The sequence below is a fragment of the Callospermophilus lateralis genome, unplaced genomic scaffold, assembly GCF_048772815.1.
Source record: "Callospermophilus lateralis isolate mCalLat2 unplaced genomic scaffold, mCalLat2.hap1 Scaffold_74, whole genome shotgun sequence".
In the NCBI taxonomy this organism is placed as follows: domain Eukaryota; kingdom Metazoa; phylum Chordata; class Mammalia; order Rodentia; family Sciuridae; genus Callospermophilus; species Callospermophilus lateralis.
Window position 1 is genome coordinate 5,684,670 of NW_027515420.1, and position 13,353 is coordinate 5,698,022.

At 32.6% G+C, this 13,353-nt stretch overlaps 1 protein-coding gene across 1 annotated transcript in view; it reads right to left on the bottom strand.

Annotated features, from left to right (window-relative positions):
* The window catches only part of LOC143389916 (DENN domain-containing protein 1B-like), a 135,784-nt gene that overhangs the window by 22,063 nt on the left and 100,368 nt on the right, over window positions 1-13,353 (bottom strand). Inside the window, 2 exon segments of the mRNA XM_076842642.1 lie at window positions 1,944-2,045; window positions 13,153-13,278. Coding sequence (XP_076698757.1) covers window positions 1,944-2,045; window positions 13,153-13,278 — 228 coding nt within the window.

The following is a 13,353-nucleotide window of genomic DNA, read 5'->3' on the forward strand; positions in this document are numbered from 1 at the left end:
AGCCATTTCTAAGTATAATCTTTGAAGATTCATCTGTGTTGATACATTTTTACCAACTGACTTTTCTTTTAAAAAAGTTTGTAAAACTCTGTCAACAAGACTCTTTTAAATACTTTCAGGGCTATCTTTAAGAATAACTTTCTTAAGATTCATAAAATGATATCAACTTCTAAAAATGGTACATTTGTCTATGCAAAACTATTCAAGTTGTCCACAAAATGGATTTTACTTTCATTGACGATTTTCATTTTTTAGATTTAGCCTTTTCATTTTACTAATTTAAAAATAATCCCACATAGACTTGGATTATGTTATTGTATTTCCTCTAAGAATGAGAAGGACAATAAATCTTACTGAGCATCTGCAAGGTGTCATCCACTATGCTGAGTGTATATATAAGCACACATAAGTGTTATCACAACCCTGTTAGGTAGGTGGCAATATTTGTATTTTAAAGGAAAATAAACATGCACTTATGCACAATCATCTGTTAAGTGAAAAGTATCTAACCAAACTCTTCATGATTCTTATAAATGCTTTTTAAAAATTACTATGCAATACATTTTACCATGCTTTATTAACTTATTAAGTGGTAATAAACCAGTTACAGAATCTCTACTCAAAAGTAGCAAGTTATATATTCTACCCACCCATTCAATCCTTGACCCATTTAACAATTTGATCTTCACTACTCATTCTTGATAATAGAAAGTTGTATCTCTTCTTGATACAAAAATGGTACATTAATATTTAATTCAACAAGCCCATACTGGATGACTAACTTGGGAACACACTGTACTATATTCTTCAGCGCTTATAAAGCACTATTATTTGATCCTCCTTATAACCCTAGGAAGTAATTCACTAAATGCTTGGATACATCTAGGTATAGGAAACTCCAAAGTATACAACTATATCTTTGGAAAATAACAAGACATCTCTGGTCCTGAAATACATGATCCTAAAAGTTTATATATAGAAAGCCTTTCCTTTATATATTAAAAGACAGTTATATTATCTAAATACTTTCAAATCTTAGATTATTTTTTTAAATTTCCATAGAATATAGATAATATATTAATTTGTTGCCATGCTGATTTCTTTACTGACTTATTTTGAATAATATTTTAAGCTATAAGGAATTTCCCCCCAAGAGTCTAAATAAATTACTATTAGGGTCATCAGCTCCTCCAAGGCATTACATATTTTTATCCTGTTTGAGCACTATTTGAAATACCACTCTTCTCCATTAACGCTAAATTCACAACATCAATGTTACTCTTAAAATTGTCATTTCAAAGAAGAAATGCAAATTTTAAGGACTTAAATTATGTAAACCAAAACTAAGACAACAAAGCTTAAGAGACTTGCTATGACTGTATAATGAGATGAAAAAACTAGTATACCAAAATTTCTGAATTCCAATGTCAAGCTACAACTTTTTTGAAATGCAAATTATATTTTCTGAACTGAAAATCAGGACATATGGTATAACCATAATTTCCCCCTAAATTTTAAATTCATAATTATGAAAAGTCTTTTACAAAGCTTAAAAGGTCAGTTAAATATTCATTTTGTAAATTATTTTATAAACTAGATAACACTGAGACTATCCTAGTTATTTTTTACCATATCAATCTACCATTCCACAATAACTCCTCCTCACATTCCCTGCTTAATAACTACTCATGTTGTGTTTTCTTTTGTGGATATATGCCCTTCCTCAGTGAAACCTGGAGCTTAGCAATTTTTTCATTAGTTCCTTTTAATAGCAAAGTTATTACATAATATTTATGCACTGCTAGGTCATAGCTAGCTACTGAGTTTAAAAAAATTCATAAAATGCTAGAAAAGACTTTACTCAGGATTAGGACACAGTTTCAGGATGATGAAAATGTGCAAAAAGTCTGTTACAGACTAAAAATGTGTAGATCCACTCTTACCTGCTTAAAAAGTTGAAGGTTAACAGCAGTTTCCAAGAACTGTTTCATCACACTTGAGCGATGCTTTACAAAACTTTTCTCACAGAAAGTGACAGGCTCACCCTAAATAGAAATGAAGATTTTCAGGGCATCAATATAAAGACAGTTAAAGAACCAGTCTCTTTTAGGAGGTACATGGAGAGTCATAGAGTATATGACCGGGAATCAACAAATAGACCTCGATACATAATAGCTGGATTTCAGGCTAGCCGAAATGTTCCAGTACTAAAAATCCTCTAAAATACCTTACTATTCAAGAATCTTTTGGACTCTGAAAACTGGTCAATTTCACTGCCTCAAAGTAGGAGTAAATTTCCTAAAACTAAGATTAACACTGTTATACTTAAGTATGAGAATATAAATAGTATGTGTACTTGAAAACATCCAACAATTTTATTTTCATCCTGATTATAAAATATCTTAACAATATTTAATAATATATAATATGTATACTTATATAATAATATATAATAATATGTATACTTATATAATATAATATGTATACTTATATAATAATATGACAATTATTACATGATTTTTGCTGTTTCCATTAGTTGTTATAAAATTAATTTGTTTTGAAATCAATGAAATGCTTACAATCACCTTATCTTCATAATTGCAAATATAATTCTGAGTGGATATATTTTAGGATAAATTCCACTTGGCATCTGATTTTACTTATCCTAAGTGCTAAGTAATCATATCTCTAGAACCATCTTGTGATAGCTGTACCAGATGCTCCCTCTTCAAATGAACAAGGTCTTAAATTTCAAGTCCTACAGACTCCACTTGTTCCACTTATTCTTATTTGACTGCAAAATATCTGTCATCATTCAGTGGCTGATCCCTACCACCTGCTATTTCCCTCATCAACCTAAATGCCACCCTCTGCCCACTCAACACAAATAAACATAAGTGACTGAACTTTATGATCAAAATAAAAACAGAGACTAAGGACAATGACTCATTCATTACAATGAATCGTGTTAGCAATTCTCATGTTGTCCTTAATAACTTGAAAGAATAAAAGAATGTTCAGAAACAAAAACCTGGGAAATAACTCTACAACAGAATAGGTGAGAATTCTAATTGAGGGTAATAAAATGGTATCATTTATCAAACACTACAAATACAGAAAGAAAATGTATTTAAGGAGAATTTGATGAAATAAATTTGGATGTGCATCTTAAATCGTATTCTCAGCTGAGGCCCAGATAGGGATTGTTGTTCAAATAACTTGTTGGAGAATTAATCTGAGAAAAGATACTAGAGGAAATAAGGAAAGGAGAAAAAAAGCCAAGCAAGAATGGGATCATTTAAAGAAGAAACAATAATATATTAGATACTATATTAAGAAGCTTTCTAGGTAGTTTGTTACTGATAATAGTAAAAACATCAATGTTCATACTTGATTCACTTTTAAAACAAAATCAGAGCAGATTCAAGATTATTCAGTATGTGACTGAGTCATTTGCATAGTGACTAATGAATAGGAAGGAAAAAGGTATCATTAGAGCCATGTGCTATGAAGTACATGCCCTCCTTACCTGATCTAATCTAAACTTGACCTATCAACTGCTTGTTGCAGAAAAAATTATTTAGAACTGCCCCCTGGAGTCAAAAGTCTTCTCCATATGGAACACATGATTTATCTCACTAAGTGTTGAATTTTCTTTAATAGAAAAAAGTAACTTTTCCTTCTTCTGAATAATCACTGCCTTTTTACAGCATCTCTTTGGTGATTCTTCTCTGTTTTGAAAAGTTATCCTTAAGTCTTACCTATAAACTCTGGAAATCTGAAACGAAATTCTGGAACTAAACTCTGGAGAAGAAAGTTTCACAAGATGATATCTTTTGCCATAAGATGTGCAGGACTTAGTAGGAGTTTGCAGTGAAGGTATCAGGAAAAAAATCATACTGTACAAAAATGTGAAATGTAATCTAAAATATCAGTATTTTACTCATGAAGTTCCATAATGCAATGGGACCTAATATGTAATGTCAGCATTATATAAGGAGAATAAACAAACTAAGCAAAAATATCTGCATACTGATAGTTTATTTAAATTTAATAATCTCTGAAAGATTCTGCTAGGTCTCTCCTGGGAATATTCAAATATGTGCAGGTTCTCAGAGGAAATGATAATAAATGATTTTCAGATTATATAGCATTTTCCTTTCAAGAATCCCAATGTTATTTTTATGTAAGGAATAGCAAGTTTACTTTCAGAATTTATTAAGCATGAAAAAATAAATTTCCCCCAGTGCTAATATATCAGCACACAAATCAACAAAAAAAGAAACCTTATATTCAAACTGTAACATTTTAATCATTAATAGTAAAATCTTCTTTTTGTATATATTATACCAGTTTATGCCAAGGCCACTGACAGAATGTGTCTTGAAAAAATAACACCTACCTACCAATGTTTCATTTGGCTATGATTCAGCAACTTAAAATGGAAAGAGACACTGATTTTTCTAAATTAGATTTAGCATTTTGGTTAAATTTGAAAAGTTAGATAATATTAATAGATTATGCATTAATTTGCTACATGTTGCAAAAATAAATTTTTCTTTACCACAATTTAAGAACAAGATAATCACCAATCTTATGAAATATTTTACAAGTGATATAAAAATGGAAAGTTTATTATCAAAAGCAAAGTCTTACCGGTCCCATAGTAGTTGGAGAAAATTTTTACATTTTTGCTGAAGCAATTAATAGAAATTTCCTCCACATTTACTAAAAGAAAGCAGAAATAAAAAGCTAGATACAATCCAAATATTTCTTTAGCAGAAACCATCTCTAAAGTCAAAAGGTCCATCAATACTCAAACATGGTTAATGAGATGAATGAATACCTAAACATGTTTTAGGAACCACAAAACTGTGAGGGATGAGTAAATGGTACTTTTCAACCAAGATTAGAAAAACCAGAAGAGTTCACTATTACAAATTTCATAAATGGAAATCTTAAAGCAAAGATTTAATAAGTAGCATCTTAAATTATAGATGCTAGCCCTGTGTATAAATGGCTTATTCTGAATCACTAAATTCAACAACTTTACTAAGTGATAATGCTTTAAAGGAATATATCCAAAAAATATTTGAATGGCAACTCTTCCAACTAATCAAAGTAAGGCCCAGGTTCCTAAGCAATCTTCATTTAAAAAGTAATTTACTTTTGATACATTAGCAATGCTTAAGGCAACTCAGAAAAGCTTGATTAACTTTTAACAAATAACAGAACCTTACATATTCAAAGGAATAAACTATGTTCTTAGGATAATCAGGTATTTGCCCCTTAATTTACTAAGCAAACATTTCTTCAGCATTAGCTGTTAGTCAAAATTGTGACTTTGATTTTTAACAGTTTTTGACACAGTGACATACAAAGGTACAATTAAAGACCCTTTATTGTTATCTAAAATAGCAACTATAAATACTGTCATGTTTATGACAATGTTTTCCTTTTGGAGATTAAAGATGAGTACTTTTCCTTGATTAAAGGAATTTTTATCATATATTACTTCTAAAATTTAATTTTTAATAATAGCTAGCTGCTATGTTCTGGATCTTAAGTATCTTCCAAAGGTCCATATTTTAAAAGCTTGCTCCCTAGGGTTGTGCTATTGGAAAATGGTGCAGCCTTGAGGAGGTTAGATCTTGGAGGGATTAATAGGTCATTAGAAGCATGACCTCAAAGGGGACTGTGGGACCTTGGTCCCTTCCTGTGTCCCACTTTCAATTCCTAGCTCATGGTGCAAGGTGGTTTACTCTGCCAAGTACCTAATTCATACAGTAAGTTAGCACATGCATTTGGTATTTACATGGATATACACAAATCATCTGGGAGGGCTTTCCTTCCCAATTACATCTGACTGGTTCTTCAGTACTACTGCCTTCTTCAAAGTCACTCAGTTCTGAGACTTCTGGCCAACCTTGATGCTCCTCACTGAGTCCTTTCTTCTCTGTGAAGAAACAGCCTCATTTGCCTCCCTACCTTCAGTCCTTGTAATACACAATTCTGAGCACTTCATTCCCATGATTAAAAAAAAATATTTAAACACTGTATGTTAACTATGTAATAGATATAAGACTTTCCAGGTTGATTTAGAAAAGTAATTTATGACTGGTTTTGCCAATTCTACATGAGTGAATCTTAACCTGTTTGGGTTTTTTTGTTTTTTGAGGAGATGGTAAAAGCTATTATTTTACCTACAAAAATGATGCATATATTCAATAGGTGTCTTACACATTTCTTCTGTTTCCTATAGATTCATTTTTATAATTCTCTTTTATAATTTTCTTTATACTACTGTAGAAGAAATGTTCAATATAATATTTTCTAAATGTATAAATTGTATTTATAATAAATCTGAATAAACAGAATAAGAAGTATATTCTTATACTGTGATGTTTTCCATCACTGCTTTCTACTTTATATTATTTGCTATTGAAAAGAAAAAAAAAAGAGAAAAATCAAAATTTCCTTTCAGTACAATATACTCAGTCCTGCTTCTAGAAATACCAAGATAAAGATGAGGAAAGAAGAATTAAAAGATTGGAGAGAAGAGGATAAAGCTATTTGAGTAGAGCAGTTATCTAAGATTAAAAAAACAAAAACAACTATTATTTGGAAAACATAGCTTGGATAGCAAGTAGCTTCCCCAATTAATATACACACAATGCAATGATATACAACCTGATCTCTTTGAGAAAATTCTAAGATTTTGCATTCAATCTAATCTTTTTTGTAAGTGTAAATTGTACATCTTTGTAGGGGTAAAGCTAATTTTCCAAATACTTTGAAAGTTGTCATGCCAACTTTCAAATTAAATGACAATAGACAGATTAAAGGCAGAAAAGGCATGCAAAGTTATTTAATGTGGATATATGCAGGGGACTGACACAAATTTTTTGCAACTCAGAGGGTCTTATGATAATCCAGCACGGTGGCAGTCTGTAATCCTTGGGACTTGGGAGGCAGAGACAGGAAGATTGCCCTCAAAGCCAGCCTGGGCAACTCAGTGAAGCCCATAATCAACTCAGGGAGACCCTGTCTCAAAAACAAACAAACAAACATGAAAAAAACAACACCCAAAGGGCTGGGAGTGCAGCTCAGAGGGAAAACACTCCTGGGTTCAATGCCTAGTACCAAAAAAAGTGGGGGGTATGTCAGATAGTTGAAGATTAAATAACCTCTCTCATGGGGAGAAGGAAATTAAGCCTAGAAAACAGAAAATAGACTGAGACAAAAATTTTTTTCTACTTTGCGGGGGAGGTGAGGGGTTGAACTTCACTGTGAACAAAGTTGTCTAATTATTTAGATAAAGTTTCCCAGGTAATCTCTCATAGCATTCCTGAGAAGAATAGGTAAAAACCCTCTGGAGAAAGTTATAAGACAGCTGAAGAGATGGCCTGGCATTCACCTCCAGCACAGGGATAAACAGGGCAACAAACAAAGGGCTGCATCACAAGGAATGTGACTAAGGCAGAACTGAAATTCAGCACAGGAGTAACAGGAACCCTAAATAGCATGGAAACACAGAATGGCAGCACAGAGAGAGGAACAAAGCGTACTGCAACTGTGACCCTTGCTCCTCAGTCAGAAGGAACTTCACAATGTCAGGAAAAAGTTATGGGAAAAAGTGACCACCATCATCACAGCGTGTCAGCAGTTCTAAGTAGAGGAGAGTTCCACAGCCTCACAGGCTTAATCCAGTTGAAGGAGCTGCCTAGGGTCCATGTAACTGCTTGGACCCAGAGAAGGAACTCACAGTGAGCCCCTCCCAACCCCTAATTCAATTTTCAACCCCAGAAATCAAGTCACTGCAGCACAGCACCATCTTTAGAACAGAATCACTGCTAGACTCTATGCCTCAGGGGTCCATGAGCATCCCAATATATTGGCTGATATTACTAAAAGTCCTCAGAACCAACACCTACCTCACAGAGCAAAGAGCAGGCCCCTCTGTATCCCAATACTCTGGGACTGGACTGCTGCTGCGAAAAACTCCAGTATTACCCATGCTCACCTAGGAAGCCCTAGAGATAGTCCTGTGAATGTCCTGTGATACTGGGAATATTTGTTGCTATTGCCACCACAAACCATAGGATCACTTATATTTGACTCCTGGGATCTACAGACAGTCCCCTCTGCATCCCATGGCTCTAGGATTGTGGTCACAGCTGCTGCAAGCTACACCACTGTTAACACTCAACTCTGCAGGGCCTGAGGACATACATATTTGGTAATCCACATCAAATGCAAAATTGTACCACTCTCTCCAAAAACAGCAGCAGTCTAGACATGTAGACATGGATAATACTGTTTACAGCTAAAGAAATAACATAGAAGCAACAAGTCATTCACTGTAAAACTGTACTACTACCTACCTTTACACACACATACACACACCCCAAAATGATGCTGTCTAGACTACAGAGGCATATGTAGACATGGCTAACATTGATTACAGTTAAAGAAATCACATGAAGGCTATACTGTGCTCACTTAGAACCAAAGCCAAAAGCATCTACCTACCCAACATCCTACACTACACACCTGAACAAAAAATTCCTTTCCTATGAAAGCTACTCCTTACAACTTGAAAAATTCCTGTTACAATGGAAATGCAGACATATAAGTAAAATCACAAAAAGCAAGAAAGAATGATACTGCCAAAGCAACACAATAATTCTCCATAAACAGATACCCATGAGAAAGAAGGACATCTATGAAATACCTGGAAAGGAATTAAAAAGAACAATTCTAAGTAAAAACTCAGTGATATGCAAGAGAATACAGATAAACAAATGAACAAAGTGAAGACAATAATTCATGATATAAATGAGAAATTTGACCAAGACAAATAATAAAAAGGAGGCAAACAGTATTTCTGTAGCCCAAAACTTTAATCAATGAAATAAATGCAACTGAGAACTTCAATAAAAAATAGAACCAAGCAGAACAAAGACTTACAAACTTTAGGAAAGATATTTTGAAATAACCCATTCAGACAAAAAGAAAAAAATAAATAAAAAGAATGAAAAAAGTCTTAAAAGCATAAAGGACATTGTTGAACAAAGAAATATTCATCTTATGAGTGTTCTGAAAGGAGATAAGAAAAGACATTAAATACAGGAAAATCCAAGTTAATAAAATAATTGAAAATAAGTCCTGAAAGACATATGGATATCCAGATTCAGGAATTTCAAATGATCCTAAGTATACTCAATCAAGAAAGACCTCCAGGGCATATTACAGTCAAAGTAAAAAATCAAAGATAAAGATAGAATTCTAAAAACAACAAGAGAAAAGTGACAAGTCACGACTACAGCAATCTCATTAGACAAAATCAGATTTCCCATCAGAAACCTTACAGGCCAGAAGATATTGGGATGATGTATTTTGAAGTCCTAAAAGAAAACAAAAACTGATTAAGAAGAAATAAAGTCTTGGGTTTAATAATGAGCATCAAAATACTTTTAGGAGAAATTACTTCTGGTGTTCTATAGTCTAGAAGGGAAACTACAGTCTCAAACAATCTATGATATACTTAAAAACAGCTAGAAAAGTTTGAAGTTTCTCAACAAATAGGAATAATAAATGTTTGAGGATATGGAAATGCTAATTACTCTGATTTCCATCATTATACACTAGATACATATACAGACTTACCCATGCCCATAGGGTAAGTTAAAGTTACCATACTTTAATTTACCCTATGGGCATGGTAATGGTATTATCTCTGACAGTTAACGTTTCTGGTTATATGATAAGATTTCATAACAACTGCCTTCCTTCTGGGAAGGCAAACTCAGAGAAAGTCGCCCTGTGCTTCTGGGAAGAAAGGACCAAAGACATTGAGGGACACAGCAGGTATAGGGTAAAGAAGGCAAGAAGGTCAGAGAAACCTTAGTTCTGAGACTTCCTCTGGATCAGCATGTCAAAGCACAGCTTGGGGTATCATTTTTCTGAGCCCCAACACATTCATTTAAGAAGACATACACCTTTAGGAAATGTACCTTCACGAGTCTATGATAACAGGCAAGATTGAACAGGAACATGTTACACTGGAGAGAGGGACCGTGGAAAGAAGAATCTAATCCAGGTCCTACTGTTCACTAGCTAGGGAAACATGGTGAGGTTTTTCCAACTCTATGATTATCATTGTGTTTATCTTTAAAATAAAAAGGTAATGTTTTGAAGGCTTGTAAAAATTAAATGGAAGTGTTTATCTCTAGGGCCTATCAATGTCTGGCATCTAATGGGTGCCAAGCAATCAAAAATTACAAGTATAAGTAAAAATAACAAGAAAATATTCAGTGAATATTGGAGAAGTAGTATATTAAGGAAAATTAATATATAGTTCACAGAAATAAAGGATCAGGCATGAAGTATGGAGTCAAGAATCAGGAAGTAATTTGGCTGAACATTAAAATCAAAGGAGATAAAAGAACTGCCAGAAAGAAAGAAAATTATAAATAAAGGTTTGGGAGCCTGAGAAGTTTGAGATTACTGGTGCCTCAGGCAGAATTATATAAACTGAGGTCAAAGTTTTGGAAAGAAAGTAAAAGGAAGACAGATTACTTGCTCAGCATCAGGTGAAGAGATAGCCTGACACCCTGGTTAGTCTGGGCCTAAACACATTTTAAGTGTTGTCAGTAAAGGAAATAATGACTCATTTTTATACCCATGAACAATCATAAAACTTTAAAAAGTTAGGCCTGATGAAAGAATTCATATCCACCTTAAAGGTATTTAGTAGGTTTTTCCTTTAAAGTCATACTCTACTAGTGAGAAGATTCTACTAAAATATATTTATGAATAGGCAAAACCATGAAATATTGTAATTTCAACACTTGATCCATCTTTATTTATATCTATCAAAAATATATAAAGTACATATACCTATTACACAAATGACCAAAAATAATCTAGAAAAAAATCAATCATTTTAATAAATTATGACACAATCAATTTGTAAAGAAAATGGCTTAAAACACATTTTAAACATAATAAAGATATGAATAGTTTCCCTTGAATACTGTTACTTTTGAAAAACATATTTTTAAAAAACCTGAATGTTTTCAATAACTTTAAAAACTTTTCAAAGTCAATAAAAATGCATACAAAATGAAAATACTATTCCCCAGCTCCCTAAAAAAAACTAGCAATAAAAAAGAGAAAATATCAAAAATTAAAAGGAAAAAATTAGAAAAATTAACAAATAGGATCAATAAAAACAAAGATATTCTATGATAAAATTATATATTTCTAACAGGTACTAAGATTATGGCTTTCAAGATTGTTTTGAAAAAACTGAAAATCATGGAAATCTTATATTCCTGTCTGCTCAATGAAGCTCAAAATGTTAAAAACATGCTATTTTAATCAATCCACACTGTACCCAACAAATTGACAATTTAAATCTATTAAAAAATGTTTCTCATCTCACTTCAGTTTACTTCTGTCCTCAAATCTGTAGTTTTTCACAAATTTTAGAAGGAAAACAAAAAGAAAAAGTTAGTTTATAAAGATGAATAAGTATTTAAATGTGGTAAAATTCATGCAAAATTATATTTTTAACCTTCTTTCCTGTACTATAAACTCAAAATCAATTCCTATTACAAAAAAATCCCATAATCATAATAAATCATTAATTTTGTCTTTCAAACTATTTTTTTTCTGTTTTAAGTTGAATAAATTGAATATGTATATGCCTTATTAGAGAGTAGATAACTGTTTTCTAGTCTTGCAAAGAGTGAGATCCTAACAACAATATTTAAGGCTCTCCCATATGAGCTCTGTATGTTATGTATGGTACTATGAGTTCTATAAATGCATACATTTAAAGCATTAGCATGTGCTATGGTTTAGATAAGTGTCCCTGAAAGCCCCACATGTTAAGGCTTAGTCTTTCAGCCAGTGGAGCTATTGGGAGATGGTGAAATCTTTTAGGACACAGAGTCTAAGGAGAGGTCTTCCATTTGTTGAGTATGTACCCCTGAAGAGGATATTGAGATCCTGGACCCTTTCTCCTTAATTTTTGTGTCCCAGCCATGAAGTAAGGATAAGGAGCTTTGCACGTGCTCCCTGCAAAAGCGAGCTGACTTCCCAAAGCTCAAAAACAATGAGGCCAATGGACCATGGACTGAAACATCCAAAACTGTGAGTTAAAAATAAAGCCTTCCCTTTTATAAGTTGATTACCACAGGTATTTTGTTACAGCTAACATAAAGCTAACAGAGCATGTAAAATGGACATACACATTTACTTAGAGACAGCAGCCAATATGCTCATGCATTTAAGACTCTTCCAATAACTCAATAACCCTTGAACACATTCACATATGTTTAGTACTTCCTACTTTACAATAGGGATTTACAAACCAACCCTGAAAGATAGAGAAACTATAAGAATTCTAAATCTACAAATAAGATCAAAGTCTAGTGACTAAGGGTACTACAGTTTAGTAAACTTCCTAATAAACATCAGGTCTTTGTATTACTTTCACTAATTCTATGTTTTTATCCTTTGAAATATATTTCTCTGGTCATGGAACAGTAGTATAATCATTTTTATAAATCAACTTAACATACCTTAATCAATAATGCAGATTAGACCACCTAAAAACTTGGCTATAATTCTACACAATAACCATTTTTAGAATGTGAAATTAACAGCAAAATGATTCAAAATACACTAAATAGATAAGCCCACTTTAGGAAAGTGTTACACATTAGGCAAACAATTAAGTTTCCAAATATTGCAAAATTTTTCAGTTTTAACTTCTTAAACTTTCACATTGTACTTGTCATATTTAAATTCATTAAATAAGTTTAATTGATGAATTTCTTAATAATTTTAACAAGATCAGATAAGTGCTTTATGTTTGAACACAATTAATTAGTTAAGAGGTAAGTGTTCCATTTTTAGAATTTTAATAAGGTGATATGCAAAATAATGTGGGAAGTATTAACTAAAGTTTACCAAAAAACTTAACACAGAAAGCCAAGGAATTGGAGATGTTTTATAGTATACTATGTTGGATTTTATTAGATACTCATGATATTTTTTAAGGTGTGATATTAAAATGATGTTTCTTTCTTTTGCCTCATTCCAAAGAACTATACAATAGTGATGAAATAAAATGCTTACAGGTTTGTATCTCAGAGCATCTCTGTAGGATCCAAACAAAGCAGCCTGTGCCCTAAGAAAGGCCCTAGCTAGTCCATTACCGGTAGCTGTAGACTGTTTCTTCAGTTTATTTTTCAAGGCCGAGACCTGCATGACAGAGAAGAACAGTTAAATTAACACCTCAGAAATTGGTACAGCGAGGTACGAACCCAATCAGCAGGC